Source organism: Haliaeetus albicilla, chromosome Z (assembly GCF_947461875.1).
Source record: "Haliaeetus albicilla chromosome Z, bHalAlb1.1, whole genome shotgun sequence".
NCBI classification, from domain to species: domain Eukaryota; kingdom Metazoa; phylum Chordata; class Aves; order Accipitriformes; family Accipitridae; genus Haliaeetus; species Haliaeetus albicilla.
In genome coordinates, this window is record NC_091516.1 from 19,198,218 (window position 1) to 19,226,052 (window position 27,835).

Sequence of the window (27,835 nt, forward strand, 5' to 3'; positions counted from 1 at the left end):
ACTAGGTGAACAAAAATGAGTGTACTTTCTCTTGCTGCCATGACATACCCATACTGTGGTTTAGTTTACTATGAAGTGTATAAATGTAAGGGTTCTGCATTGAGAAGGTAAAGGTGATCTGTGGGTTGTCATGCCCACAACCCAAAATGGACTTTATTTACTAAAATCTATAAATTGAATACCATCCTAAGTAGTATTGTAGCTTGTGGAAATCTGCTGTAAATGTTCCTTAGAATCAAGAGCATCTTAAGAGTTAAGGAGGTGAGATGTGTTTGGAAGGACACTTGGATGCTATATTCAGGAGTTCATGAATTTGTTTTGCAGAACCACGTTATGGTAATTTTCTGAGGTCCTGATAAAATCCAAAAAGCATACTCTTGAAAAAGTATGTATTAGTTCAGGTTAAGACATTCAGACTGCAGCTGTCAAAAGCAGGAACAAGAAGTTATTTTTGCATGTGTCAAGTTGGTCCATCCAACTCTTGCTTGATTTTTTTTTGTCTACTGCTGGTTTTTGAAGTGGTTGCCACCTTACCGGAAAAAAATTCAAGCATGAAAAAAACCCACCAAGCAGTGGATTTTTTAACATACTAACAGTGATACCTGGAATCCTTAACAGAATTACGCTGATAGTTATGCGAGTACCTTCTTTCAGTAGTGGTCCAAAGAGAGCCTTCAGTGTGAAGAGAACAGAAGAGATTAAGCTCTATGTTTCTGTGTCTATCAATACTATCAATACTTTAAATTCCCCACTGGCAGAGGAAGGAGGAACAGGGCTATTGAGAGCTCTGACAGCCAAAGTACTTCACTGAAATTATCATGAAGGCTACAACTTCTTTCGGTGTGCACCTAAATTTCACAAAGCCCAAAATTATTAACCACTGCTTTCTTTTTAATAAAATGGAGCACATTTTAGTTGCCAGTATTTAAAAAAAAACCCTGCCAGCAATGTAATTTGCGAAGCTATTAAAAAAAAAAAGCAAGCCTTTTCTCAGCCAGGGACCTTCTTTACAATCCTCTGCCTCTGTCCCAGCCCACAAATGCTCACTTCACACCTGCAAAATTATGAAATGAAAGCTCTGACATCTCATGAGCCACACTCTAATCTATACACATACTGTTTGCATAGGCTTGCCAATTATCCTGTCATTCTTGATGATTGTGGACTCGCTGAGATTCTGAATGATCCTTCCTGACCTAGATATCTGACAGAGGTTCGAAGCTGCATAGGCATTTATAATCTTAGAAGTTGCTCAAGGTGAGATGAACCAGTTGGGGTAAAGTACACACAAAGGGGTCAGGCTGAATGCAGATTGTCCCAAGGATAGTAGCATTAGACTAATGAGAGACAGAACAGATTTACTTCATCTTCCTTTGAGATGTAGAACAAATTGGATTTAGCTGGATGGTTCTTCAAAAATTATTTCCTCCACAGACTAGCCAAAGGGAACACTAGTTTAAATACATAATGTGCCATTATGTAGGTGGGACTTTTTGCATGTGCGGGTTAGAAAAGGTAGCTCACTTTTGTGGGCCGTGAGTGTCAGTGCTCGAGATGTAGCTTCAAGAGCAAAGTCTTACTTCTTGACAAGAACTTCTCTCTAATGACTTTGTCTGTGACTACTGACTTTCACTGGTACAATAAATATGTGTCTGCTGCATATGTCTACGTGGACACTCAAGCAGCTTCTCAATTTCTGTATATGTTAATACTTTTGCTACTGCTTTTGCAAAACCATACTGCTTGAACAATGGTCATTCGGAAATACTGGGCTAGCATGTAAATCTTGACAGTCCATTAATGTCCACCTGCATATAAAAATGAGAAGATTCGATTCTAGCCCTAGTAATTTCCAAAGGATGCTGTGGTTTTTTGGAAAGCTGTCCTACAAACCAGATGTATGTAACTTTTCCTCCATCAACCTTGTCTGGCATTATAAATGACGAAACTCCTGACTAGTTTCCAGCATTTTTTCCAGTGGTTTCTATTCTATATGCCTTTCTCTCTTTATCTCTTCTGACAACTGTTTTCTGCTTGTCTACCTGTTCAGATCAAAACTTTAAATAGTAGTGCTTACCTGCCTCCTTGTATCTGTGAAAGATCCATTAGACTTCTGGCAGACAATAATAGCTTATTGTTCAGTTTTATTATACTGGCATGTAAATCTGTAAAGAATGGCTCAGGAAATTAGAACTGTTGAATTTACACTTTCTGGGCAATCTATAGATACTTTGGGTGCACTTCAGTATCACCATCATCAGTGATTTCTGAGAATGAAATAGAAAAGTGAGGAATGCACATCTGAATGTAACAGGAGGATAGATCGTATTTGGTGTAAACTTAGTCATAAAGTCCTCAGAGCTAGCTGTGTGATGTAGGAAAAGAGACCTAATGAATTATAATAGGTTTAGCAACCTTTTTTTTTATTTCTTAACTGAGACAACATTGAGTCTGTGGTCTGAATAATGTACTACTCATGTTGGGCTGGCACAATTTTTTTTTGCAGCATTATAAAATTATCTGCTGTGTAGTTGAACTTACTACTCAGCAATTTGTATGATGTGGCCATTGACAGACAATTCTGAAAAAGTCTGGAAAGCAAGTTTGAGAGCTGCATGACATGGCTCTGAGGAGAAAACTTGGGTTTCTTTTCCTGGTTAGATTGGTAAAAATTTTGTAGGATTTTGCATTCCAGTTCTGTGAAATACTCCAAGAAGTTAAATATGTATATATGTTTTGAAGATTTTACTTCAAGTTCATGTGAGCTGAGAAATTAATTTTAACACATTTTTATAACTGTGAACTTTTGCACTGGATTTGCAAGCGCTGATACACAGAATGCTATTCTTTGCACATGTGAATCATTGTTTGCATCTTCGGAATACTAACACAAATGAATTCCTGTTTTTAAAACTGTGGTCTTATTATGTTAAAATCGAACTTTTTCTAAAGCAAAGACTTAAGTTCTAAGGCTTCAGACTGGTGGCTTTTATTCCATCGTTTAACTCTTGAAGCTGCAAAACATCAAAAGATAGAACAGTCTGATTCTAATCTGAAACTTGTTGTACAGTACTATAACCATATTGATTTAAGTCAGTTACTTTCACTTTACTTTGTTACGGAGAACAGAAGTGATTTTTCTGTGGCTCTTGCTTTTTCTTTGTTTCCTGTTACAGTAGAAAGACAGGGAACTTAACAGTTACACATAAAAAATGAATATAGGGTAGATTAAAGACAAATTAAAGCTCTAAATATAAGTATTATCTTTATACAGTTTCCTGTGTATAATGTTCTTTCTACTTTTTACTGGACTGCTTTATGGAACCTTATCAAGAATTATTTTAGATTAGTTGAAGGTAATGCCCCCACAGCTCAGCAGGAGAAACAACATGGAAGATATACCATTACTTTGCAGTAATAAGATGGCTGACTTTGAGTTGAAGCAGGTGAGAGGCAGAAATATATTACAATGCTTCTTGTGTTTGCAAAGTGATTGTGCATCCATGTCCGGGACTACAACTAGTACAGCCATGATGAGCATGTGGAGCACAGTGAAATGCCTGGAATTGCACAGGAACCACTGAGATGAGGTGGGACTACTGGGGGTGGGGGAGGAGCATTATTTCCCCTCCCACCTTTTTTCTGAGGTAACCCAGGAATTGTAGGGTTTGGGGATCTGGTAATTTACCCTATTTGTTGTGTGTTTCAGAAGTAGATTATTGCTAGACTTGCCATGTGTGTTAGGGGGCTCGGGGTGGGGAAGGTGGAGAAGGAACATTTTACTTTGTGTGTGTTATGTCCTGAGGCAGGGGCAGGCACAGAAGATGAGCTGGTCTTTATACTTGTCTGACTGCAATTGATTTACTGGGAACTTTAAACCTTTAGGCTTTCACCAATATATAGATGGGCAGGGTACAAGGTCATACTGTAGGACTCTCATGTAACTTTAGCATAAGCATAAGCAAGGGTTCTCTGCTGCACTAAAGGAGCCTTCAGTCAGGCACAGCGAATCAGACATCCCAGTATCCTTACCAACTTCACCTTCCTACCGCTGACATTGAGTTTTGTCCCATAAGAGTATATTGTACCCCAAATTAAGGCTTCCTCAGTGTTCTCTGTGCTGCAGCTTATCGTGGTGCCCTGGACATCCTAAACCACATTCTACAATGTGGGTTTGAATTGTGGCCTTCTGGGCAATTCTGCATCTGTCAGCATTTTGCATATATTTCTGTTATTAATACTTTGCTGAAAGGCAATATAACAGCTGAAATAGGAACTTTCTAAGCTGAATGGAAAGTTAGAAATTTTTAGATGTATTCAGGAATGCATGATCCAATTTCTCTTCCAGTTTCCCTTTCATGAAAGCATATATTCACTTCATAAGAGAAGATTCAGTAATATTTTAAGGACAACATATACATAAATACAAAATATTTTTATACTATGCATTCCATGATCCAAGGCTAAATTTGTTGAATTACAGTAACTATTCTGCTAATCTGGTGATTTCACTGAATTTATACCAATTCAAACCCAGAATTTTACTCCTGGGAATCAGGAGTGCTCTTTCAAATGGTAATGCACTGTGTAAATTGCTGTTCCTGTTTAGATAAAATTCTGACTGTGGCAAATTAGCTACCACTCTCCTTTTCATTCAGATTGTCTTGGAACATATGAAACCTAATTTTGTGTTTCTAAAAATTTACATTAACTACTGTATACTATCAGCTCCCAAAAGAAAAACAAGTTTGACAGTCTGTTGAGGTCAGAGGTTGTTCACAATTTGTTTCTCCACTTCCACTTTAATGGTGTTGGTAGATATATTCACTCTTTGCAGCCGTGGTATGTTATATGCCGGTGTGACAAGCTTTTCTAAATTGGAGGTGTTCATTGTAATCACATTAGTCCTGCTCCTTATGAAACAATCACTGGTGAGCATGATTGTGGAAGCTTAATCACTAGCACTCGCGTTGAAAGTTAATGTTAGCTGAAGTAACGTAGGCAGAGGAGACAATTTGCATTAACTGCCTTTGCAGAATGGCCTTGGGGACATTGAAGCTCCATCCTCAGGACTGTTCAGGGGTACCTTTCCTACTCTGCCCTGGGAACTTTTTTCTCTCCTGCATCTGTACAGCAAGAGCTAACTTCCTGACAGCGCCGTCACCGTGTGCTTAGTTCTGTGCTCCTTCCCTTTCAAACCAACTTCATCTGGCTTCTGTGAGTACAGAGCACTATCCCATGGTAGGTACCCTAGTAACAATGAAGTAGGATAGTAAATTTAACTCAGGTCCTAATTTAAGGGGAAAATTTAGAAACAACTGCTGCAGTTCAACTAGAGTCAACGAGAGGACCATTTCTGTGCAAAAGCCCAATAATCAAACCTAGATTTTTCCTACTTTTTCATGAATTTTGGGGACTAGAAACCCACCTGAAGTCTTACCAGTGAAAATCAGATGTAGTTACTGTGTTTTGTCTGTGTTGTGAGAGGTAACTGTTAATTTTGTGATTAATACCACAATGCTGGTTTGCTATAAATTAAAATGAATGTGCTATGAATTGAATTTGCTGTGAAATGAATTTCAGTTTCTCCAAAATAAGAGGATAGAGGTGTTGGTTATTCAGTTTTGGGGACCATGCATGAGTTTTAAGTTATTTTTCAGAAACCATGGAATTTCTAGGATAAAAGCCCAAATGAGCTAATCTTATGGTTTGCTTCATGGAAACTGTGGTTAGATAGACTAATACTAAGGTCTGAGCCATTCTTATAGATTTAAGCAATGCAGTGGATGACAGACAATGGACAGTTTCTATTTCACAATTTGATTTTAACAATATGTATAAATTTATGAACAAACACAAGATGAGTGGTAGTAAAAAAATATGTAGATATGCAGGCTAGGAAGGCCAGGTTTATTGCAATTACAGAGTCTGATTTGGCTCTAGTTTGTCTTTTCGGTATCTGTTTCTCTTTGATCTTTGAAACCTCAGGGCTAGATTATCAGCTTTCAGTCTGCAGGAGGAGGATTACAATATTGTGCCATAGCCTCTGTGCATCAGGGATGGAACAATACAGAAAGGATCTGTTCACCAGGCACGTTGCAAGGCTGAAGCCAGGCTGCTGCTTACCTCTGCCTCTTTGCCATTCCTTCTTGGCAAGTTGCGTGACAACAGCATAGTGGGTCCGATACAGAAAGCCATAGCAGCAGAACAAAATGGATTCTTACACAGTCTTCCTGCAAGGCTGCTGTTGATTGATTGGAATATGTCTTCCTAGAGCGTTTTAATGTTGTATGGTACAGAAATAATGAGTAACTTTTCAGCTATTCTGATTGTTGCAAATACTAGTTTTGAGCTAAGATTTAAACTGTCTTTAAACTCGTAGCATCCCAGGAAGAATAATGCCAGTCAGGTTCTGTGTATATTTATACTATTCCTTTACCATTAAGTAAAATAATTTATACAATACAATTTCCATGTCTTTCATTCAGTCCCTGCATTACAGAGCCATACAGCAAAAACAGGATTAGAAGTATGTGCTAACTCACAAAACCTGTTGCAAGAGCCACACTAAACCACTTTACCCCTGTATTGTTTGTGTCAATTATACCATCAATGGTATTTGACAAGAATTTGAATAAACAGTGAGGCATTTTGTGCTTTGTTTTGGAAACAAAGCAAATCAGCAAGTAAAACCCAGGAGTGTCAAGGAGATGCAGAAATTTTTGCTAATTGACATTTGAGAAAAATGCTGTAATTTGAATACAATTTGAACAAACAAAAATATTTTATTTTGAATACAGTCTAAATCATAGTGATTTGAAAAATAACAGAGCTCAGCACTGTGTCTGCCAGTTAAACAGATAAACAATTCTGTTACTGTTGAGGAAAAATGGGAATTTCTGAGGTTGTTCAAGGGAAAGGGGCTACTCAGACACTCTCCTTAACAAAGAGGTGTCAGCCTGATTATGTTTGCTGTCTTGGTTAATGCTTGATGACAGTTTGATGATCCATGTTGTGGATTTTGTAGAGACACCTTCATGGGAAATGGGTAGAAGAATGTTATGGATGTGGTAGATTTGAAAATTGTTTAACAAGTTCCAGAAGAATGAAATGGTTCAGAAAAGGAAGAGGCTACTCTGCATGTCTAACAAATTACTTTAAATGATGCCAGCTTATGAGTGTAAACCTCGGGTATGTAAAACAGTGCAGCTATAAGGAAAAAATTTATGCTTATTCAGATGGTTAGTGGTGAATAAGAGTAAACATCAAGAATGAACCACTTGCAGACAATATTTCCACTTCATACAGTATAACATAGATTGATTTTTATTCAATATCTTTCCAAGGTTTTGGCCTTATTTTTTTATACATGGCAAAAGAAATCTCACTGTATTGTTATATATATATATGTGTGTATGTGTGTGAATGTTTTAAGGCTATGTTCAGGGAAAACTGGTCTTCAGTAATATTCATTAGCATTAAAAGAGGGTCTTCAAACTGTTATTTTTGGATTGCAAATGACTTTTACACCGCAGTGTTTCATTCTCCTCTTCCCAATTAAGCCCACTGTAGGAGCACAGCTGTGAGAACTGAGTTTAGTAATCTTCCACAGAAAATATTCTGATCTGATCAAGATGGAGATTGATTTTCTTTGTCCTAATAGGAAAAGTTCCACAGAATGCTCATGTAAAAGTATGAGCGGAAGGCAAAAGCAGCTTTTAAACAAGACATACTAGTCTAGGTTATCAGCTGCAGGATCAAATCGGGGACCTTCATCATCACAACTTTTCTATCCTCTCTTGACTCAGGATAGGATCACATCATCAAACAATTCACAAGAGCCAGGTGATCTGACAAAGTTGTCCCCTGATTTGAATAGACAAGTATTGGCATTCTTCCATTTGAATATGATTGTTTTCTAGCAACAATTTTAAATATTTGACTACTCTTGGATTTATACCTCCTCTAAAAGATGCCATATGGGCCACATTTTCCTCTTTTCAAACAAATTCTTGAGATACAATGACCAATATTATTGCTATGATACTAAATACAATATTAACCTTTATGACAATTACTTTAAGTTAAAGGAGTTAAATGATCCCTTCTTCACCAATCACGTTCCACATTCACCAAAGACTGAATCAGATTTGGAAGGATATGATTCCATTTAAGCTCCTGAAAGAACAAACATTGAGCTATAAGCTGACTGTTGAAAGGCAGAACATTGTACAAACCAGTGAAAAACTTTCCCTGCTGCCAGATTCAGGAGGAATGAAGTCGTGGGAGTTTTGTGTCTTCAGAATATTCGGAAATGTGTGTGAGAGCTTTTTGCTTTTCAGGTATTGAACCTGAAAAAAAAGTGTTTTAAAAGTGTTGTTAAATAATGCATTGCAGTCTCTAGGTCTTTTTTGTTCAACTGCTGCCTTCTCACTGGGGAAAAAATCCTCAAACTGAAAACTTTTTGTGTTTCATTAAATACTCACATATTCTACTTTGGCCATGCCAGTATTTTTCTTTCTAAGATTTCCTCTCTATCTAGCTTTCTGTCAGACCAGAGACTCTGTAAATTAACATTGGCTGATATTTTGTAGTCACAGAATAATTTCATCCTTTCCTACTACAATTTTCACATGAAAAACTACAGTATCCTTTCTACTATCAATTTAACTTGCAAGCTTCTTTTAGCCAGTGCCTGAAGGTATGAGCCAATTTAGCCCCATTGACTTTGAGGATTGCACCACACTGTTGTCTGTTTCCTCTGAATTCACTAAAGATACTTGCTTTCAGTGTAGCTCCTTTGGATCAAACCTAGAAGAAGTCAAAGGCTCTTATATTCTTATAATTTTGAAAATAATTGTTGAATTTGAAATAGCTGAATTAATAACATAATTGCCAGGCAAGACATTGTCAAAATAAAATTGTAGGTTTCCAAGGAACATCTGTTTCTGACTGTTTCAGAGAATAGTCTCAATAGTTCGTAAGTTCATCTAGACCAGAATATCTAAACTCTTTAACCTTGATTTAGGAAAGCATTTGAAAATATTTTAAAAATTAAGATATTTTCTTCAGGTGTCAGTGGCTGTATTCAAATTATGGGAAGCTTGCAACATTTCACAGTTTCTGGATTCAAGTGCATGCTTCAGGTGCAGACTTCGTCCCTTTTTTTTCTTAGTGTGGCTCCACATTTTTTCCATTGTGGTGATGGCTGACACCATCACCACACTGCCACTGCAACTGCATTTGCTACTTGCAAATACTCTGTCCAGCCTTAACGAACCAAAGTATCATTCAACATCTGTGGTAAAGACAAAGAAATATCAGAAGAGAAAAACAGCAAAAATGTCTACTTTATCTGTAGTGCTGTACACAAGAATTCCTTAGTGACAGCATAGGAGACAAACGCAGTATTTCAACATGTTTTTCCAACACATATTGTGAATGGATTGCTTACTATTTTAGTTCAATGTATATAATGAACCCCAAAATGAATGTTTCTGAAACCAGAAAATACCACCTGTAATAAACAAGAAAAGTTTAGAATTATTGCTGTTCACAGGTTTTTATTCATAAAGAAAGTTTTTGAATGGCTGTAAACCTAGCACTGGTGATACCATATCTGTAGTGCTGTGTCCAGTTATGGGCTCACTTGTACAAGAAGGACAAGGACATACAGGAGCAAATACAGTGAAAGGATATGAAGGTGGTGAAGGGACTGGATCATCTGTTATTTGAGAGGAGGCTGACAGAGCTGGGGCTGTTCAGCGTAGAGACTAGTAGACTCAGGGATCTTATCCAAGTATATAAATACCTGATGAGGGAAGTAAAGAAGATGGAGCCACACACTTCTCAGTGGTGCAGAGTGACAGGATGAAAGGCAACAGGTACCAACTGAAATACAGGAAATTCCTTAACATGGAATTTTTCTTCACTTAAGAAAACTTTTTCACTGTGACGGGCTGAAGTGTTCATCCTTGAAGATACTCAAACCCAACTGGACATGTCCCTGAGCAGCCTTCTGTAGCTGACCATGCATGGAGCTGAGGCTCTGAGCTGTGAAACAGCTGGAATGTGAAACTGGACACTTAAGTGAATAGGCTTTTCAGTGCAGATAGGCATGGTTTTGTCCATTTGTGTGAAGAAGAAAATATACTATGTAATTGTAATCCATGTACAATTCTCATAAAAGCTGAATGTAGACTGAGCCCACACTATGTTATTTACAGCTAGTGTATGGGAATGTTGAAGGATTGCCATATCTTGATGTCTGATTTTTCATTTTATGACAGAAAAGTGAGGTTGCATTTTTGCAGTTTTGTCAGCCTAAGAGATGGATCTAATCATTCCCCAGAAGAAAATGGTGAGAATTATTTTTGCAGTAAAGAATATCTAAAATGGTTATGTAATATGAAAATAAAAGGTAGGAACTCTGGCAGAAATCAGCAAAAACTATTTAGTACAGGTTTCCCAAACATTGTTCCATAGACTAAGACATTGTGGTGATACATGAAGAATGGGATTGTTATTTGTCTAGTTATTTGCATGAGAACTCTAATTTTCCATATGAGCAATTCCATTAGCTATCCTAGAGAAGCTGTGAGATTTTTTTGTTGTGCAAGGTGCAAAGGGAGTAATTCATGCTGGGCTTTTGTTGTTGGAAAATTAATGTTTGGCTTGACATTGTTGATAGATTGTTTGTTTTCAGGAAATTTGCTATCTTCCGTGATTCATTTTAAAAGTTTGGTTCAAGATGCTTAGCCAAGACTCCTTTTTACACTTTAGAAATAAATAGATAGAGGAAGAAGTATTATCATGACAGTAACCATCTTGACAGTCACCACTGAGGAGAAAGCATTAAAAATATAGTCTCATTTAATTTATAGGCAGAGCTATGATAGTATTTAGCAATCCCTGTCCCCTGAGAACTCAGTTATTCTGCTGTTGGAAAGTAGACAGAAGCTATCCCTTCCCCCCTGCCTCTCCTGGAAATACCAGGAAGTGTGATTACAGTAATGCCACCTACTACCACAAATATATGGTGAAGTTGAAAACATGTGTCTTTGTGTATCTGTCACAGCAACCTTTGCCAGGCAAACACACAGGGCATATTTTAGAGCTGTCCCCTTGGCACAGCACCTGAGAGATGACAGAGACAGTATTGTCATGCAGGAAAGTGTGTTTCTATGAAAATCCAGCTTTTCACTTCTTCTCTCATGTGTTGAATCAAATTCATGGATTAAGATACACGTGGTTAAAAATTTTATAAAGCCTGGATTTGGCTAGCATGATATTATAACAAGGTAATGTCCCAGTAAGGATCACTGTGGTGCATTTTTCAATCCCATGTTTTGAGTTCTTTGTCATGATGATTGTTAGCCTCTGTTGGAAGTGAACTGTTGAACTCAAAAATAAAATAATTTTGTAAATTATTCTATGTAAATCTGAGACTTGGAAAACGGTAATAGTATTGCAGCAACCTGAGAAAATACCAGGTCCTGCAGGACCTTTTTGCTGAGTCCTTGTACCTGAGTCCTTGGCTTTATCTTTTCCCAGTCTAGAGCTCTTAGCAGTGAGCTCAGGTAACATGGTCGTAAAGTAGGTCCTCTCACACCTAGGAGAACAGCACTAAATTAGTGCTATTTATACAACAGGTCTTGCAATGTAGTTCGTACAAAGCGTAGATGCCTTTGTTGGGGTGAGTATTTGACAGAGATAACTTCCAAAGAATTAGTGAGCGCAGAGCTGACATGATCCTTTTCTGGTCCTTCATGTATTTCCTCATGTGGACAGCTGTTGTTATGGTTGTGTGGTCAGTGTTCTCTGCAAATGAGTCATTTAGTCATACTGAGCCATATGGGGCAAAAGAAACCATAACATGGATATGTTGTGACTAGGGTTAAGTGTGTTGCTCTGACATGCTCAACAAGTCAGGCACAAAATTTGGTCAAAACACAGGAAAAAAACTGCTTCATACCTGGAAAAAAAAAAAAAAATCCCATCTGATTCTTCTTTGTAAGTATTTGGATTCTTTCAGTGTTTCTCCACGTAAGCAAAGAACTCATTGGCATTCTCACCATTTATAGTTTGATCCATCAGGGTATGTTTCAGTCAGCAAAGTTAGCATCTAGCAAAAATGTGCTGTGGTTAACAAAACATGAGTTACTTCAATATGTAAAAGAGAAGGTCTTGCACATACGCAATTGCACTTTAGTGATCTTTATTTGCAATGTGTGATGGAAGTTAATTTTGGGTAAAATGTATCACAGTTCCTGATAGCTATCTGATTTATGCATACGTTGCCTTGCCAATGCAACATCAAGCTGTAAAGAGAGTGTTTCTTTGGTCAGTATTTTGTTTTCATAAAGGCTAACAATATCTTCTGTTAGCCCATTAGCAGGATTGTAAAACTTGAAACACACGTGGTAATAAATCACCTCCAATTACCAAGTTGTAAAAAGCAGCTTACTGGTAATTTCAGTGTAGTGGCTCACTCACTGATTTGAGAATCCATCCTTCTCTGTAAATAGAGCAGAGATTGCCTAAGGCTGGGCCCACCTGCAGAGGGAGAGGTTGTCCAAGTGAAATGGCCTGATGGAAAACTGTATGGTGCAAAGTATCTGGGAACAAACACAGCTCACATCTATCAGGTGAGTGTCTATATTTATTGCCATGTGCTTGTTTTTCAGATGTCTTTATTGCAAACTGCTCATTGGGCTCTAGCATTGGAGTGGCCAGCTGCACCTTCAAAGCTGCAGAAGGCTGGAGTGTGGGCTCTTATTGTAACTGCTAATGCATTTAAACTAATAAATAAAGCTGTCTAAACCATTAACAAGTGCTGTGCACTCTTTGGGAGTTGAGTTTTCACCCGTTCTTATAAGAGCAAGAGAATGTCTTATTTAATAAGAACTCAGGTGAACAGGTAGAACATTGAGATTGAGAGATAACATTTGTTAGTTTCGCCAGGTTATTACTTTTATTTGATGTCAGGTAATTGTACAATTAATGATATAAAAATAAGAATTGGTGTGTGACTACAATGAACTGTAGGCATTTCATAAAAGGTTGTAAGGGAGGACAGTAAAAAGAAGAGCATAAATGGCCCCACTTTCATTTGTCTGAGGCACTTTTGAATTAATTAACATGTAATATAAGGAGTGTTTTATCCTCAGCAAAGGCAAAAGGGAACTGAACACTGAAGGCAGTGCTAAAAAGCTGACTTCTGATTTCAGAGACACAATAATTGTTTTTTTATATGCTTGCCTTTGAGAAAAATCAGTCAGCAGCTTTGAGTACCCAAGTGAATTGTAGAAACTGCAATGAAACAATCACAATAATAATAGCACTTCTGAAAGAATGAGAATCTAGGTACATTTCGTTTATATATATATAATCATTTTCAGTTATGTAACTCTTTTCATGTGAGGGCCTCACATTACTCTACAAAAATGGCAAATTTACTATTATATCTGTAGATAAATTAAGGCACAGGGAGGCTAAATGACTTGCTGTGTTGACCTTCTTACTTTGCCAATGACTTGCAATCGAACTCAAGTCCTCAAATGCCTGATGCCTTGAGCTAGTCTCTAAATCTTACCTCTTCCCTTATATTCAGCAGCTATATTATGTTGTGAAGGTGAAAAGTTCTTTATAAAATATAAAGATTATTGTTCTATAGTAACATTAATCTTCAAATCATTTAATCTTCTGAACAGCTGGTCTTCTGAGGAATACTTTGAGGTACATTAGATGAATGTTGTTATCTTTTATATTTGAAGGAATCTAACAGTCAAAACAAACTTTTTTCTTTATTTTAGACCTCTTGGACAACGTGAGGAAACCAGTTTAGTTTAAGGAAAATGGATTAGCATGCAGAGGTTCAGTAAGGTTTGGAGTTCCTCAGCATAGCAATCATGGGAGATTACTGTAAACTGCCTTGTAACAACCCCTATCACGGGTAAATAGCAAAGATTAAAGATTAGAGGGAGTCCAAATTGCACTACCTAGGGCCCTGGAGACAAACAAGTATTTCAATCTGTAGGACCAAAGAGGGGGCTGCCACAACATGGCCACAGGTTACAGAAAGTCTGTGACATGAAGGGTGCAAGGCTATCTTCAAGACACATTAGTAGTTCTCCCTCTGGTCTTTCTACACAGCCTGTCTGAAAGCTTCCAGGACCCATGCATACAGATGCTCCATTCTTCTGGGTTATGAGATCTCTGTTGCACCTCTGAGATTTGAGATTCTCTTACCAAGGCTTTTGTGTGATCTTTTAGATGGTATGACAAAAGGAGAGACTGAAAAGCACTCTCTGAAATAAGTATTATGATTTAATAAGGCAAATCCATTCTGCTTGGATATATCTGTGAATTTTCCTCCTGTTCATGAGACATTTGTACTGAATGTAACAGTACTTGTGCGTGCAGGAGCTATGACACAATGCACTAGAATTTGTGTCGTCCAGTTTGACATTAGTGACCCAGTATCCTACACAATCCCTAAGCAGAGTTATACATGCCAAATAAAGCAGGTGTTCAAGTGAAATTGTTAATGTGATCTACATTTGATTTGTTGATCATTTTTTATATTAAAGTTCACTATTTATTTTTGAGTTTCATTTGAGATTATTAAATTATCCATTCACTCTATTAATTGCTTCTAACAATTTCAGCTGACCCTTTAATTTATGATGTCTTGATAAAAGAAAATCTCATGGAGAGAATAATGTACTACACAGAAATTGTACAGCAGCAGAATTCCAAATAAAATAATCTGCTGGATAAAGTTGATAATTTGAAATGTATCTGCAGTCTGAATTAAATTGGAGCTATTACAGTTGGTGGGTTTATATTTTGCATGAATCATGATACTATTGAAAGTCTTAGAGGAGCTCTTGTTGCCTTTAATGGTAGACAAATTTATTTCCAGTGTGGTATGCTGAATTATAGCGGAAGAACTTCCAGGTACTCTCCATTGTAAATGTTCAATATATTTTGTGCTGCAAGCATGCCAGATTCTGTGGGATGAAGCAGTTGCCTCCTGCTGCACGCTACCAGTAAAAACAAAAATATTGCCAGTTCAGGAGGTGATTTTCTGGTGGCATGAAGGTGGCCGAGTTAATTTCCCAGTTCTTTCACCAGTGATGCAAAAAACATTGTTGCCAACTGTATTATGCAAAAACATATTACCAAATGTCCCATAAGGAGCAGGAATAGCAGAAAGGCTGCTCCTGCATCCTGGTGAAAAATACCTAAATTGCCATTATTTTCTTAAACAAGCTTAAGCCAAATTGACCTTTAAGTTCCTCTAACATACTACTCACAGGCTAGGCTTACGGGGTTAGTAACAGGAACAGAGAGGAGCAAGGATGACTTTTGTGACTTCGTTATCCATCTGTGCTCTGCGGATTTTAAATGCATTCTAGATTTGTGCATCCATGTTAATTGCTGTAAAAAAAAAAATGCTTTTAAAGAAGTTAATAGCTCATAGATCTGTACCCTGGCTTTTGAGAATAGGTATACTATATCAGATTTTTCAGCTGTTCACAATTAATCTGACATAGTCATGGTAAGGCTTTAATTTGAACCTACAAAACCCAGTCCATTTACAACTTCAAATATATGATTTTTCAGTTTAATCTATAATAATACTTTTGATAAGTTAATGTTTTCCTATGTTTGTATTTGGGCTTGTTCTTGAGCCTCAGTCTGTTGTTGTCATTTACATGGTCTTATTAAGTCACCTAAGGTTGTGGAATGGGACTTTTTTTAATTTCATACCAAAGTTTAAAATACAGTTTCTGTGGGAACTAAAACTGCAGTCATAGATAATAGCTGAAATTCACAATTGTTAGATGAAGTATTAAAAAAAATATCAGCAGCTACTGAAAGCTTAAATGCTTCAAAGCCTCAGCATTTTAACATTCCCCACACCTAGTTACATTTCCTTTCTCATTTTCTGCTAACGGGGTTCATGTTGGATTAAATCTAAACCTAAGCACGATAAAGCTTTTCATCTTCTGAACACAGCATTTTAAAGAAATTCGATCAGATTCAATAAAATTCTGTTAACTGGTATTTCCTTAGTTGTCACTCATACTTTCTTTCTTTTGATATGGTCTTCCTCAACCTTGAATCACAGGATGTAAAAATTAATTTTTTATTTATTAGAAGCAAGTAAAAAAACTAGAGGCAAATAAAAATGACATGAAGACATTTTAATGTCACTCCTACAAAATAATGTTGTCTGTATTGTTACTGCTCTGCATTTCTAATCTAATAAATTTTACTTTATTGTATATGTGTCAGTGTTGATTTTGAAGTCTCTTTGCTTAGATATTATTTTCAACTTATGAATGTATTGCATTTCCTAAGAAGTAACATTTTTTGCGTTTTATCCTAATTTTACCTTCTAAAATAGATAGCTAAATATTTGTATATAAATCTTCTGTGTTTGCACATATATTGTTGTTTGGAGACATTCCCAAAAACTTCCTGCAAGAGTTAAATTATGATTTTATTTTATATACCCATTTTTTTCAATTAGGTTGAGTTTGAAGATGGTTCTCAAATAGTAATGAAGAGAGAAGAGATCTATACACTGGATGAAGAGCTTCCTAAGAGAGTAAAAGCACGTTTTGTGAGTATTTGCTGATAATATTATAGTATATATATGCTCAAAATGCTAATAACATTATCCTTAGATTTAGTCCGCATTTTCTGTTTAAATTGGACAAATGTTTTGTGAAGCCTGTACTAATATGACTGGTTAAATCAGCACAACAATTAGCACAAGTGTCCATTTGCTAGTGAGAAAGGTTAGTTTTTCTTCCAGTACAGGCAAATGCTGTTGTCAAACATGATTCTTTTCTCCTAAAAGGGACATCTTGGTCAATCATCTGTCAGACATGAGTTACCAAGTTAGTAAATATTTAAATTGACAGATATTCTGTTTTTTCAGTATGTTTATAACATGTGTATACTTTATTAAAAACTTTAAAAAGTTATCAGAGCTTTGTGATTTTAAAAGCATTCAATTTAATAAAAATGCAATTAACTTGTTCTAAGAAAAAAAGTGCCTCATCAGAACTCATTAATGTCACTGGCAAGACTCATCAGCATTTCACTAGTCTTTGGTTTAAAACCAAATCTTTGTAATATTTTTTAGGTTTCCTGCAGTTTCAAACAACATCCACCAGCTAGTCATCTATACGTATGCCATGTGGAAAAGTGTTGAGGTTCATAAAGTGTAACACTTAAAGGTTGAAAAGGGAAAGTTATGCCGTTGAGTTGTTGGAGGAGACAAGACTGCTATTACCTGTCTTTGTCATTAATGCTAAATATTGTGCAATTCACAAAGTCTACTGAGAAGAGCACCATGTTCTTCTCATGTCCGTGTTCTATTTTAGAGCTGTTTGTTCAAAACTGCATTGCAAGTTAAATGCTAGCTTTCTTAACATGTAAGACCGAAGCATAAAGATGCAAAAACCTAGTCATAATTGAGAACAAACAATAATTCAGTGTTTGAATAAAAAATTCCTTCTTACTTGAAGAACCTTTTCAGTGAAGCTTTGAAAGGGAGAGCAGAGTACACTATATTTTTTATTGCTGCACAGAGATGGGCTCATACACAATACCTGTTCACACAGCCATTATGTGACATTAATTAGCTGATTCTTGAAAGTTGGGTGCAAGGAGTTGTAGGGGAATGATGTGTAGAGTTGATTCTTCAGGCATACGTCAGCTTGTATGAGTTTGGTGAACTGCTATAGCATTACATGGTGAGGTAGCTGAAGAAGGTTTCAGTCTGACTTTCCTTTTCTATGCTTGTTGCCACATGCAGCTACCATCATTGTTATCATTCCTTTTCATCCAATTCTCAGCAGCCCACCCCAACATGGATTGTGTATATGCAGAAAGCTAGGAGCGTGTCAAAGGAAAGGATTGGCATCATGTATGAAAGGGGCAGTAAAGCTGGGAAAGGAAGAGAGACACAGAAATGTGAGGCTGTCAGCCTGCTGAGGAGTGTTCACCAGCAGGATGCCCTGTTTTGCTGAAGGAATAGAGTAAGATTAGGACTGCTCTTTCTAATGGGAGGTGCAGTGGTCAAATGTTCTTGGCTAGGACACCTTTTTGTAAATGTATTTGGGATAAGTGCACACATCTTTCAGTGTCCTGTCTGTCTAGGGTTGAGATAGATCTCTTGGAAAATGTTAAATGAACCATCTGGTTATATTCAATGGGGTTTTTCGTTATACCCAGAAAGCATTCCATTACCTTTTTTTTTTAGAGACTATGTGTAAAAAGCATTTCTAATTAACTGCATGTTCTGTAGAGTGTAAATGGTTGCATTTCACTAAGGATAACAATACAAACATAGTTGGGTTTATGCTGCTCTTTTTAAAATGGAGTTTTTATAGATCAATATTTATTTTTTTGTATTTGACACCATTAACGTCATAGGGAAGATAAGTATAGCTTAAAACCATTTAATTTGGTCAAATAAATAAAACAAGCCACAGCCTGTGCTCAGATCTTTGCATGATTTTCTATTATTGCCTCAAATTCTATAAATATGTAGCTTAGTCCTCAAGGTATGCCCAACGCCGCCTCCTCTTCCTCATGCTGAATACAGTTCAAGTTGAAAGCAGCTTATAATACTGTTTCCATCTCTTGAAATAAATGACACTAATTCCTCCTAAATGATACTTTTCCTAATCCCGGGAATTTTACCATGACTCCAGTAGTAGAAGTTGGTCCAAAAATTTCTGCCACTGCTTTTTCCCAAATGGCTTGCTGTTTGCTTTCCCGCTGCTCTGTTTCAGTGGATTCCCAACAGTTTTAAGCTTGATGACGAACAATGGAACTTGTGATTCCAATTCTTTGCAAATTATGCAGTGTGCAGGTTTCTCTTCAGAGGTCCATGCTGTAGTACCTTGTATTTAAAACTCTTCTGAATAACACAAAGTAGTAGATAATACTGCTAGCATCAAACCTGCCCAACAATTGTATCACTTCCATGTTGCTCTTTTTCACCATGAATTAGAGTGATTGTGTGACCTCTGGACGATGTCAGCAACACTACAGACCTAGAGAATTAAATGATGACTGGTACATGCAAAATATGGAAAAGTAAAAATTATATTTTAAATATACATTTAAAATATATATTTAATATTTAGACATTTTCCTGAAAACAGTTGTAACTGCATAATCAGTTATGTAGATGGCTTCATATGTTCTAGTGAAATATATCTGTGTTTCCTTGTAACTTGTCTAAAATATGTCAGAATATGGTGGCCTGTAAGAAGCTGTATGTGTAATTACTGTCTGGTTTTAGTCTACAGCCTCTGACATGAGATTTGAAGACACATTTTATGGAGCAGATATTATCTTGGGAGAGAAGAAGAGGCAGAGAGTATTGAGTTCACGCTTTACTAATGAATATGTGAATGATCCAGGATACCGCACCTTCTTAAAAAGCTCATTCCAGAAAAAAAGCCAGAAGGGGCTATAAAGGAAGCAAGAGAGAGAGAGGGATGTTGATTAAAAAGCATGCAGCATTATTTGCAATTGGTTTTGGTTTAATTGAACACTCGGTTTTACAATGAACTAAACTGAAGTACTTGATTTTCTGATCTGTAAAGTTTTGCTTTATGAAACTAAGGGGGAAACTAAGTGACAGTAAGAGGAATTAGACAGTGATATGCTGAAGAAAACTTTCAGTCCTGCTTGCATTGAAATTAGTAGTAAAATTCCCTTTGAATTATGAGAGAAGATTCACATTAGGAGAGGATACATTGTAGTAAACAGAGATAATTTCAGTGGCTCATTTTTTTCTGCAGAAAGGAAAGGATGTTAAGTTCAATAATATTAGTATTTATAAAACATTTTTAAAACAAATACGTACAGTATTAAGACAAACAAAAGCTGTACTTTGTACAGTACTTTTACATTTTTATGTCACTACTGCTTTCAGTAGGGTTTGATGTGGACTCAACTGTTGACTTAGATATTTTTGGCTTTTAAGAAAGATATCTTTAGTGCAGCAAGGGTGTTTTCTATATTTAAAGAGGCAGATTTTGGCAGTTATTTTTAAACATGTTTTTCATAAGGTCTATTAAAAATAGGTATTTGTAAAATATAATTTTCTTCCATTATGTGTAGGAAAAATTAGAGTTAAGTATATATGCTTAACAGCCTAGTTTTGAATGAATAGATTATGGTCTTCCTTTGAAATAAAATTCTATCAATGTAAAATGTTTTAAAATAAACAAACAAACAAATAAATACTGTCCTTTTACTTGCAGCATTTTGTCTGTTGATGTCATTTTCAATCCCATTGTTTTATACCTATAGGAATCAAGAAACTTCATTATATGCTGTATGCTTATAGTTTCCTGAACACAACAGAATATACACACAGGCACACACATGACTTGATGTTAAAATGCAAACCTGATAAATACTGTACTTTCATTTCTTGTCTATTTCCCTTCATTCTTTGGGATCTTGACCTTTTTGGATGTTTCACAGAAAGCAGAAAGTCTGAATTTGTCTGAACACTTGGGTACATGAAACTAGAATAGAGCTTTATCAAAATGACATCAGCTGTTTCTTGTAAATTGGACCGTCAGCAGGATTTCTGACTGTCACCACAGGAAAAAGAGCCCTCTTGAAATCCAATTTAAATCTGAGCACTGCTGTTTCTAGGGTTCTGCATGCAAGAAACCCTGAATATATGGACCTAAAGAATTTTTCATGACAAACCCAGTCCTTTATATGCTAAGGCACACACATCTTTGTTTCACTGTAGCCCTTGCGTGATTACTCCTATTTTTTTGAGCGGACAGTGAAATCTTTTCATTTACTATGTGACACCTCGATTGACAATTTAATTTTTGTGTGTTACATTAACTGTCTTTTCTTGTACCATGAAATCACTTAGAATCCCTTTAATCTAAGAAATTGCTTAGCTGTGACAATTGGAATGTATTTCTTACTGACAACACTTTCTCTAGAGGTACTGGGTTGTGGTGGGTACTGTCTGGTGTATTTCAGAGTATCAGAGCTCTTTCTGGTATTGTAAAGGAAAAATAAAAACTAATGATACATTTGCAAAATGCAAGACTGCTGCTGCTTTCTAGAGTTAAATGCAGCTGATAACATAGTTATGCATCCAGCTGTGGGGCCCCTGACATACGAAAGACTTGGACCTGCTCAAGCGAGTCTAGAGAAGGGCCACAAAGATGATCAGAGGGCTGGAGGATCTCCCCTGTGAGGACAGGCTGAGAGACTTGGGGTTTTTCATCCTGGAGAAGAGAAGGCTCTGGGGAGACCTTATTGCAGCCTTCCGGTACCTAAAAGGGGCCTACAGGAAGGATGGGGAGGGACTCTTTGTCAGGGCACGTAGTGACAGGACAAGTGGTAATGGTTTTAAACTGAAAGATTTAGATTAGATATTAGGTAAAAATTCTTTACTGTGAGGGTGGTGAGGCACTGAACAGGTTGCCCAGAGAAGCTGTGGATGCCCCATCCCTGGTAGTGTTCAAGGCCAGGTTGGAAGGGGCTTTAAGCAGCCTGGTCTAGTGGAAGGTGTTGGAACTAGATGATCTTTAAGGTCCCTTCCAACCCAAACTATTCTGTGATTCTAGGATTATTGATGCTTAGTTTCAAAATACTGTTCTAGGATAATAGTGCTTTTATGATCCACCATGAAAGTTCAAAGCAACTATGATATCATTAACTGGTTAAATACATATAAATATATTTTGTAATAAAATAGATGATGATATGCGGTACTACAGAGGCTAGAAATCAAATGTATGTTCTTTGCCTGGATCTGATATGACCTCTTATGACACTGTGAATAAACTGCCTCATCTCTGTAAGATGGATCCAGCATCTTTCTCTTCAAGTTCCTTGAAATTTGCTGATTGAAGTGCTGCAAATTGTTTTTAAAAGATTCATTAAAAAAAAAGTCAGTTGGCTTGTTTCCCCTTCTACCTTTCAGCAAAAAAATCTTTACTTTGGAAGTTCTGGAAGGCTTCGAAATTATTTCTGGCCTTTGTAAGGTGCTGTAAAATACCTCCTTTATAAATGAAAACATAGTCGTTGTCATGACTGCAGTTTCATGCCTCCTGTCTCAAGACCTCATGTCCCTTGCAAACTAGATTGGCTAAACAACTGGCCTAAACAGAGCTTTCCTGTTACTTTACAACTCCTGAAAAGCCACATTTTTCAGTTGCGCATCAGGTATTGATATGGACCTTTCAGGTATGTGAAAGAGCAGATTCACATGCAGTGGCTGGTGTTCCATGCTCTGGGAAACCAGGAGCTGCTTGCCACCATCTGAATCGGGTGGGTGGTCATTTGCTGTCTACGTAACCAGTTCTCAATAGCGAGTTTCTCTCTCCAGTAAAACCTTTACATGTTATTTTTGTCCTAATGTTAGGGCCAGTTACGTCTTTTCTGATGAAAAAGCATGTCAGCATTCATGGCTGTTTCACTTACAGTGTCTGTATGAGGAAGAGTGAAGCAGATGAGTGAAGTGTACCTTTAAAGACAGGCTAACTGAATCAGCAGTGGTTTTCCCAGGCTAAAAAAAAATAAAAATTGAATGTCTGTAGCAAGGGAGTGCTGCATATCTCAGGACAGGAGGAACCATGCTCTTTCTATTATCTTATACATACAAAAGCAAGTAATTGTTTTGTATATTCAAAAATCCTGAAGGCTATGGGTGTGCTTGTGAGTCTACACACACAAAGTAATGGTTTGACCAGGACACATTAAAAAATTTTTTTTCAGGATATTCACACTCATCTGAAAAATATCAAGGAAGGGTCTGAAGTACTTGAATTTATGCTGGCTTGTGAAGTAGAATGCTTTAGCACTATGAACTATGATTTCCACAGCTCTAGCTAAGGTCTGATAAAACAAATTACTAGACTTAGATAAAAATTAGATTGCTTCTCTTGAATACTATTTGCTCTTGTATTACTGTAGCAAAGCAATTCTGTTGATGCTTAATAGGAGCTCTACAATATATTGTGTTGTGCTACAGTAGTTAAAAATTTTCAATTAAAAAGAGTAATAGATAAATTCCTACAAAGTATTTTTGCTTTGAAGCTTTCCAACTGTGATGTGAGTGAGCAGTAATTTTTTGTAACAGAGAAGTTAATATGATACCCTGATACTTATAAACAAAATATAGCAGAATAAAAGCTGCCCCTATTTATGCAGTTCCACCCTTTCTGATTTTGTGAGACATTCTCCAGTGTAGAAAACTTAACAGGAAGAATTACTGATAAGCTAAATGCTGCTTGAATGATCATCTGGCTAAATAACAAATAGTTGTATTTGGTACCTGTTCTGCTTGATTTAGCCATCTCTATTTAATGGCACAATCACAACTGTTAACTTTGATAACAGATGAAGGCAAAATGATAATTTCACTTGCTGTTATGAAATGCTTCTTTTTCTTCAGTCTCTAAATTTTGTAATGGTATTTCTGTTTCTTGTTAACCAACTGAAGTATTTCATGCCTGTGTCCAATAGCACATTAGCAGGAAAGAAAGCTTATGTATGGTGGGCAAGAAGAATCTTTCCTGCACATATGGACAAAAGGCATATCCATCTTTTTTAAAAATTGCAGAACCATCTGATAAATTTATCACATACCTTTGAACTTCAAAAGCCATCTCTGAGGCTTCTAGTCCTGAATTCCAGATGCCTTAGGTAGCATTTTTCTCTGACACATCTAGCAAAAAGAAAATGAATGATGATATGGTAGGGCATAAAGGTTTTACTGGAGTTCATCTGAGCTGTTGTGTATACTGTCTACTTGGTTATGGCTTCACTGTTACTATCAGACTGAACTGTCCTGCAGCCATGCTGCTGAGATATTATTCTCAATACTTTAATGTATTTCCTCTCTACCTAGATTTGTAAGCAGAGCTGATAGCTGCCAAAACTTTCTGCCTGTTTTGAGTTACTAAAAACTTTGGCAATTTAGTTGAGATTTTTATGTGTCAGTTTATGTCTGAAAAAAGTCAGGGAACGTTACTTCAAGCAGTTTGGTCATTTGGAAGGGTTTGGAAGAGCAGGATTAAGGAAAAAAAATCTTCATTCTTTCTGTCCTGAAGTTTCCCAGCCATTTATTTGAGAACCTCTGTGGTTCCTTTGTACAGTGGAACAGGGACTTGCTGGTGGATGAGGGAAAGGGTAATTCCCATTAGGTATTAGAAATAGGTTTGTTAGTTTTTCTAGAGATGTGCTGTCATCTGACTGAGCTATCTATCATAAACTGACTGGTCTGTGGACAGGGGTCTGAGATAATGTCTTGGAAGAGCCTGTACCACTTGCAGTGCTTGTCCCACCCAGTGCCCTTCTGCGGTGATGGAGGGGACAGTGCATGTATTGCCACCACAGTCAGCTCAGCACTGACCTTGCCGGGCTTGCAAACTGGGAGGGCCTTTTCTTGTACACTCTAGTTAGTTACTTGAATGGAGGACAGAGACAGGCTCTCCTTTGTTCTCAATGCCCTGCTAATGTTGCTGCCATAGTATCGAAAAGCAGGAGAAAAAAATCCGACTTCAGTACAAAGGTGTAAAGAGTTGAAGGCATATAGGGAGAATTCATAGAGCTGGAAGGGGAAGAAGCAGGGGGACCAGATTCTGAAAAAGAGATTTGTTCACAGTCCTCTGCAGAACCCAGGATGCCTGAGGCTCAAATTTCTTCTGGTATAAGCAAATGGCTGTGAAATGTACCAGCAAATTACTGGCTGGTTGCCTTTAGGAACAGCTATTCCTGATGCCAATTACTGCATGAACTCAAGGAGCAGTCATCTTTGTTCTCCTGAGGATCTGGTCCTGCTGTACAGATTGAAAGCCAGTTACATGTGATGAGTTTTTTATTATTCTTTTTTTCTTTTTTTTTTTTTCAGCTTGGTCACTAGGAAAAAACAGTTTGTGTGTTTGTGTGCATTTAAATTATGCTAGAGTTAAGGTTGCAAAATGAGGTATACAGCCAATGCCAGAATTTTCCCAGAAGAAAAATAATGCTTGAAGCTTCCTTGTATGTTCCTTACAGATCTAGTCCCTGAGGAACTGTGGGGAAGAATTACCATAATGACTCTCTGGGATGCACAGGAGTTAAAGCAAGGAAGAATAGAGATGAGGCACTGCATTCTCAAAGGGCATTTTCTGACACAGTACTAACAGTTGATGGCAATGTCATGCTGCATTATTGAGGAGAAAAGGCTCAAGGAACAATGTAATAGAACAAAATTATTTTTTAAAAGTTTCCGTGTCTAAAAGTAGTCCCTTTCTCTGTGACCATGCTCAGTGGACATCAGTAATAAACAAAGCTGTTACCTCAGTCCAGTCCTGATGTGGCAACCAAGGATGACTTGCATGACCCTGTTGTGTTCCTTAGAGTCCTATTTGGTGAGTGAAAGCAGGAACAGGAGAATTTGATATTTATTTTTTTTTTAGCTGGAAGGAAGAAGGAGCAGAAAACAAGGTAGTATTTTTCCTTTTCCTGTTGACCTATTGAAATAGCAATAAGAGAGATTTCTGTGCTGAATACCTCTTTTTTTTTGTCATTTCAGGTGTTAAGTCCTCTCAAAGGAAAGGCTGGAGCCATTCTGTTCTCTGCTTATCCACTTTTGTAGATCCCACTTCAAAGTCTCCCACCAAAAGGCAGAGGAAAATGAGCTAAAATTTTCCTTTCAACTCCCAAGCACACAAGTAGAAAAAAGGACAACTTCCTGTCTTCCTTTGACAGTTGTGTGGAGCTAAGATGCAAAGGACAGAGGTCTCTGGTGAGGGAAGCAGTTCAGTGTCTCTAATTCTGTGTACGACTTTGGCATACATAAAGGGCCTTGCCTAATGGGTGTTTGTTTAGTATGTATATCTGACTGAGTTAGTGTCCATGTACTGAAAGCCAGTCTCTTGCTCAGCAGTTTGGTCAAGTAGCCAGTTATTCACATGCCCCAGATCTGAAGTTCTCTTCTGAAAGCATCCTTCATGACTGAAGCATCCTTGTCAGTAACATAAATAAAGTCCCACTTCCACTGAAATCAATGATAAATTCTCCCTTGATCACGGATATTCAATCCTTGATCTTAATTTAAGGGCAATATTTGCAGTTGCAAAAACTAGAAGACTAATATATTTTACCTTTAATGAGACAATATATTCCTGAAGAGAAAACAGTATCCATCACAAATGAATAAATGGCAAATATGCATTAGGTAGCAACATACTTGACTTCACTGATTTGTTGAAATAAGAAATGCAGTTGTAGATTTCTTCATGATTAACCATTTTTAAGAGATCATTTATGCATAAAATGTCTTTGATTCAATAAAGAGAAGATCAACAAAGCTGACTTGGGAATGGCAGGGGGTAAATAAGACAAATTAGATTTTCATGGAAATTATTATGGGGACCTAAGCTATGTACAAAGCTCTAGCAGTAGTATGAGATGTGTAGGTTTATTTTCACAGAACAGGCATTCCAGGCCCTGCGAGCAAATGGCCACAGTTCCGTGTCCTATGGGAATGCAGTGCCTCCCCTCTCTTCTTTCTGCTCCATCTATTGTGTACGCCAGAGAAACATGTAATGACTCCTTCCTACAATTTATCTAGTGTTTAGAACTATTTGATAGGATGTCTTTGTAACAGAGAAAACATGTGTAAACGGAAGAGGAAATAAAGCTAGAAATGAATTTCGATATTTACACAGGGCTGGGCAGGACTTCTCACAGGTGAGACATAAACTAGGGATCTAAGCAGTCAGTTCTGGACTTCAGGAACCCAGTTCCCAGGGAAACATCGTTGCTTTTCCCCAGAGTGCTTTCCCTATGAATTTGTGCCATTTTTGGAGTTCAGGATGGACAGGCTAGGACTAGGGCCAAACAGCTGATCAGGTCTGCTACTAGCATGCCCTACTACTATCTGGAAGATACCTTGTCATTCTTGTGTCTCCGTGCTCCCTCTGTGGATTTTTATTTATCTGTCGGCTTAAGTCTTGACTTGAGACAGGTTGAGTATGTTCTGCTTCACTTGTTTATGTGCAATACCTGTATGGTCTGTAGATGGGGAGCAGCCCTATGCGAGGTAATGAAATGGATGTTGGTTGTACTGCAAATTTGGAGACTGCTGAATAGAGACATAGTACAGGAAACAGTGGTGAGTACTGCCGTAAGCTAAAACCAGAAAACATGAGTTTTTCAATAGTCTTACTTTCATCCTTGTCATCCACAGCTGAAACACAACAACTTGGCACAGCATACTGTGGCAAGGGCTCACAGCTTTGACATCACCTTCCTGCATGATTTTGGGCAGTTATCCAGACATCCTGTCTTTTCTTTGCTTAGAGAAGTTAGTGAACGTGACACCATGTAAGCTGGTTCAGTAAGTATATTTTAAAAATGGAAGGCCTGATAGATGGTATGTTGTCATATAACACAAAGAGCTACATGGATAAAAATCTTCAATAGCTCCTTTCTGCCAAGGGAAAGTCAAGCAGAGGCCACATGAGAGAGTTTCTGTAACTAGAGGTAAATCTTTGCAGAAGGAACTTCAATCTGTAGGATACCACTCAGACAGTGCTGTAAGTATCACCATGTGCTTAGAGAACAAGAAGGACCAAGATGTGAACATGAATGCAGAAGTTCTTCCCCATCCTTTTGAAACACTAGGTAAAAAGGGTAATTTAAAGCAACTGTTGAGTACTGCAAGGTCTTTGTCCCCAAAAGAAGATGGATGCCTGAGATACAATAACAGTGTTGTGCTACAGCATCCTAAGATTTTGGAATAATCAAAGAAGAGCCT

The 27,835-nt window shown here is 37.3% G+C and overlaps 1 protein-coding gene across 7 annotated transcripts in view; it reads left to right on the plus strand.

Annotated features, from left to right (window-relative positions):
• Positions 1-20,322, plus strand: part of KDM4C (lysine demethylase 4C) — a 272,053-nt gene extending 251,731 nt beyond the window's left edge. For all 7 annotated transcript variants that reach the window (XM_069777114.1, XM_069777116.1, XM_069777118.1 and 4 more), the window contains 3 exons: positions 12,528-12,647; positions 16,544-16,636; positions 19,337-20,322. In XM_069777114.1, the coding sequence (XP_069633215.1) occupies positions 12,528-12,647; positions 16,544-16,636; positions 19,337-19,513 (390 nt within the window). In that variant the 3' untranslated portion in view covers positions 19,514-20,322. The remainder of the gene's footprint in view (positions 1-12,527; positions 12,648-16,543; positions 16,637-19,336) is intronic.
• The last annotated feature ends 7,513 nt before the right edge of the window (positions 20,323-27,835 follow it).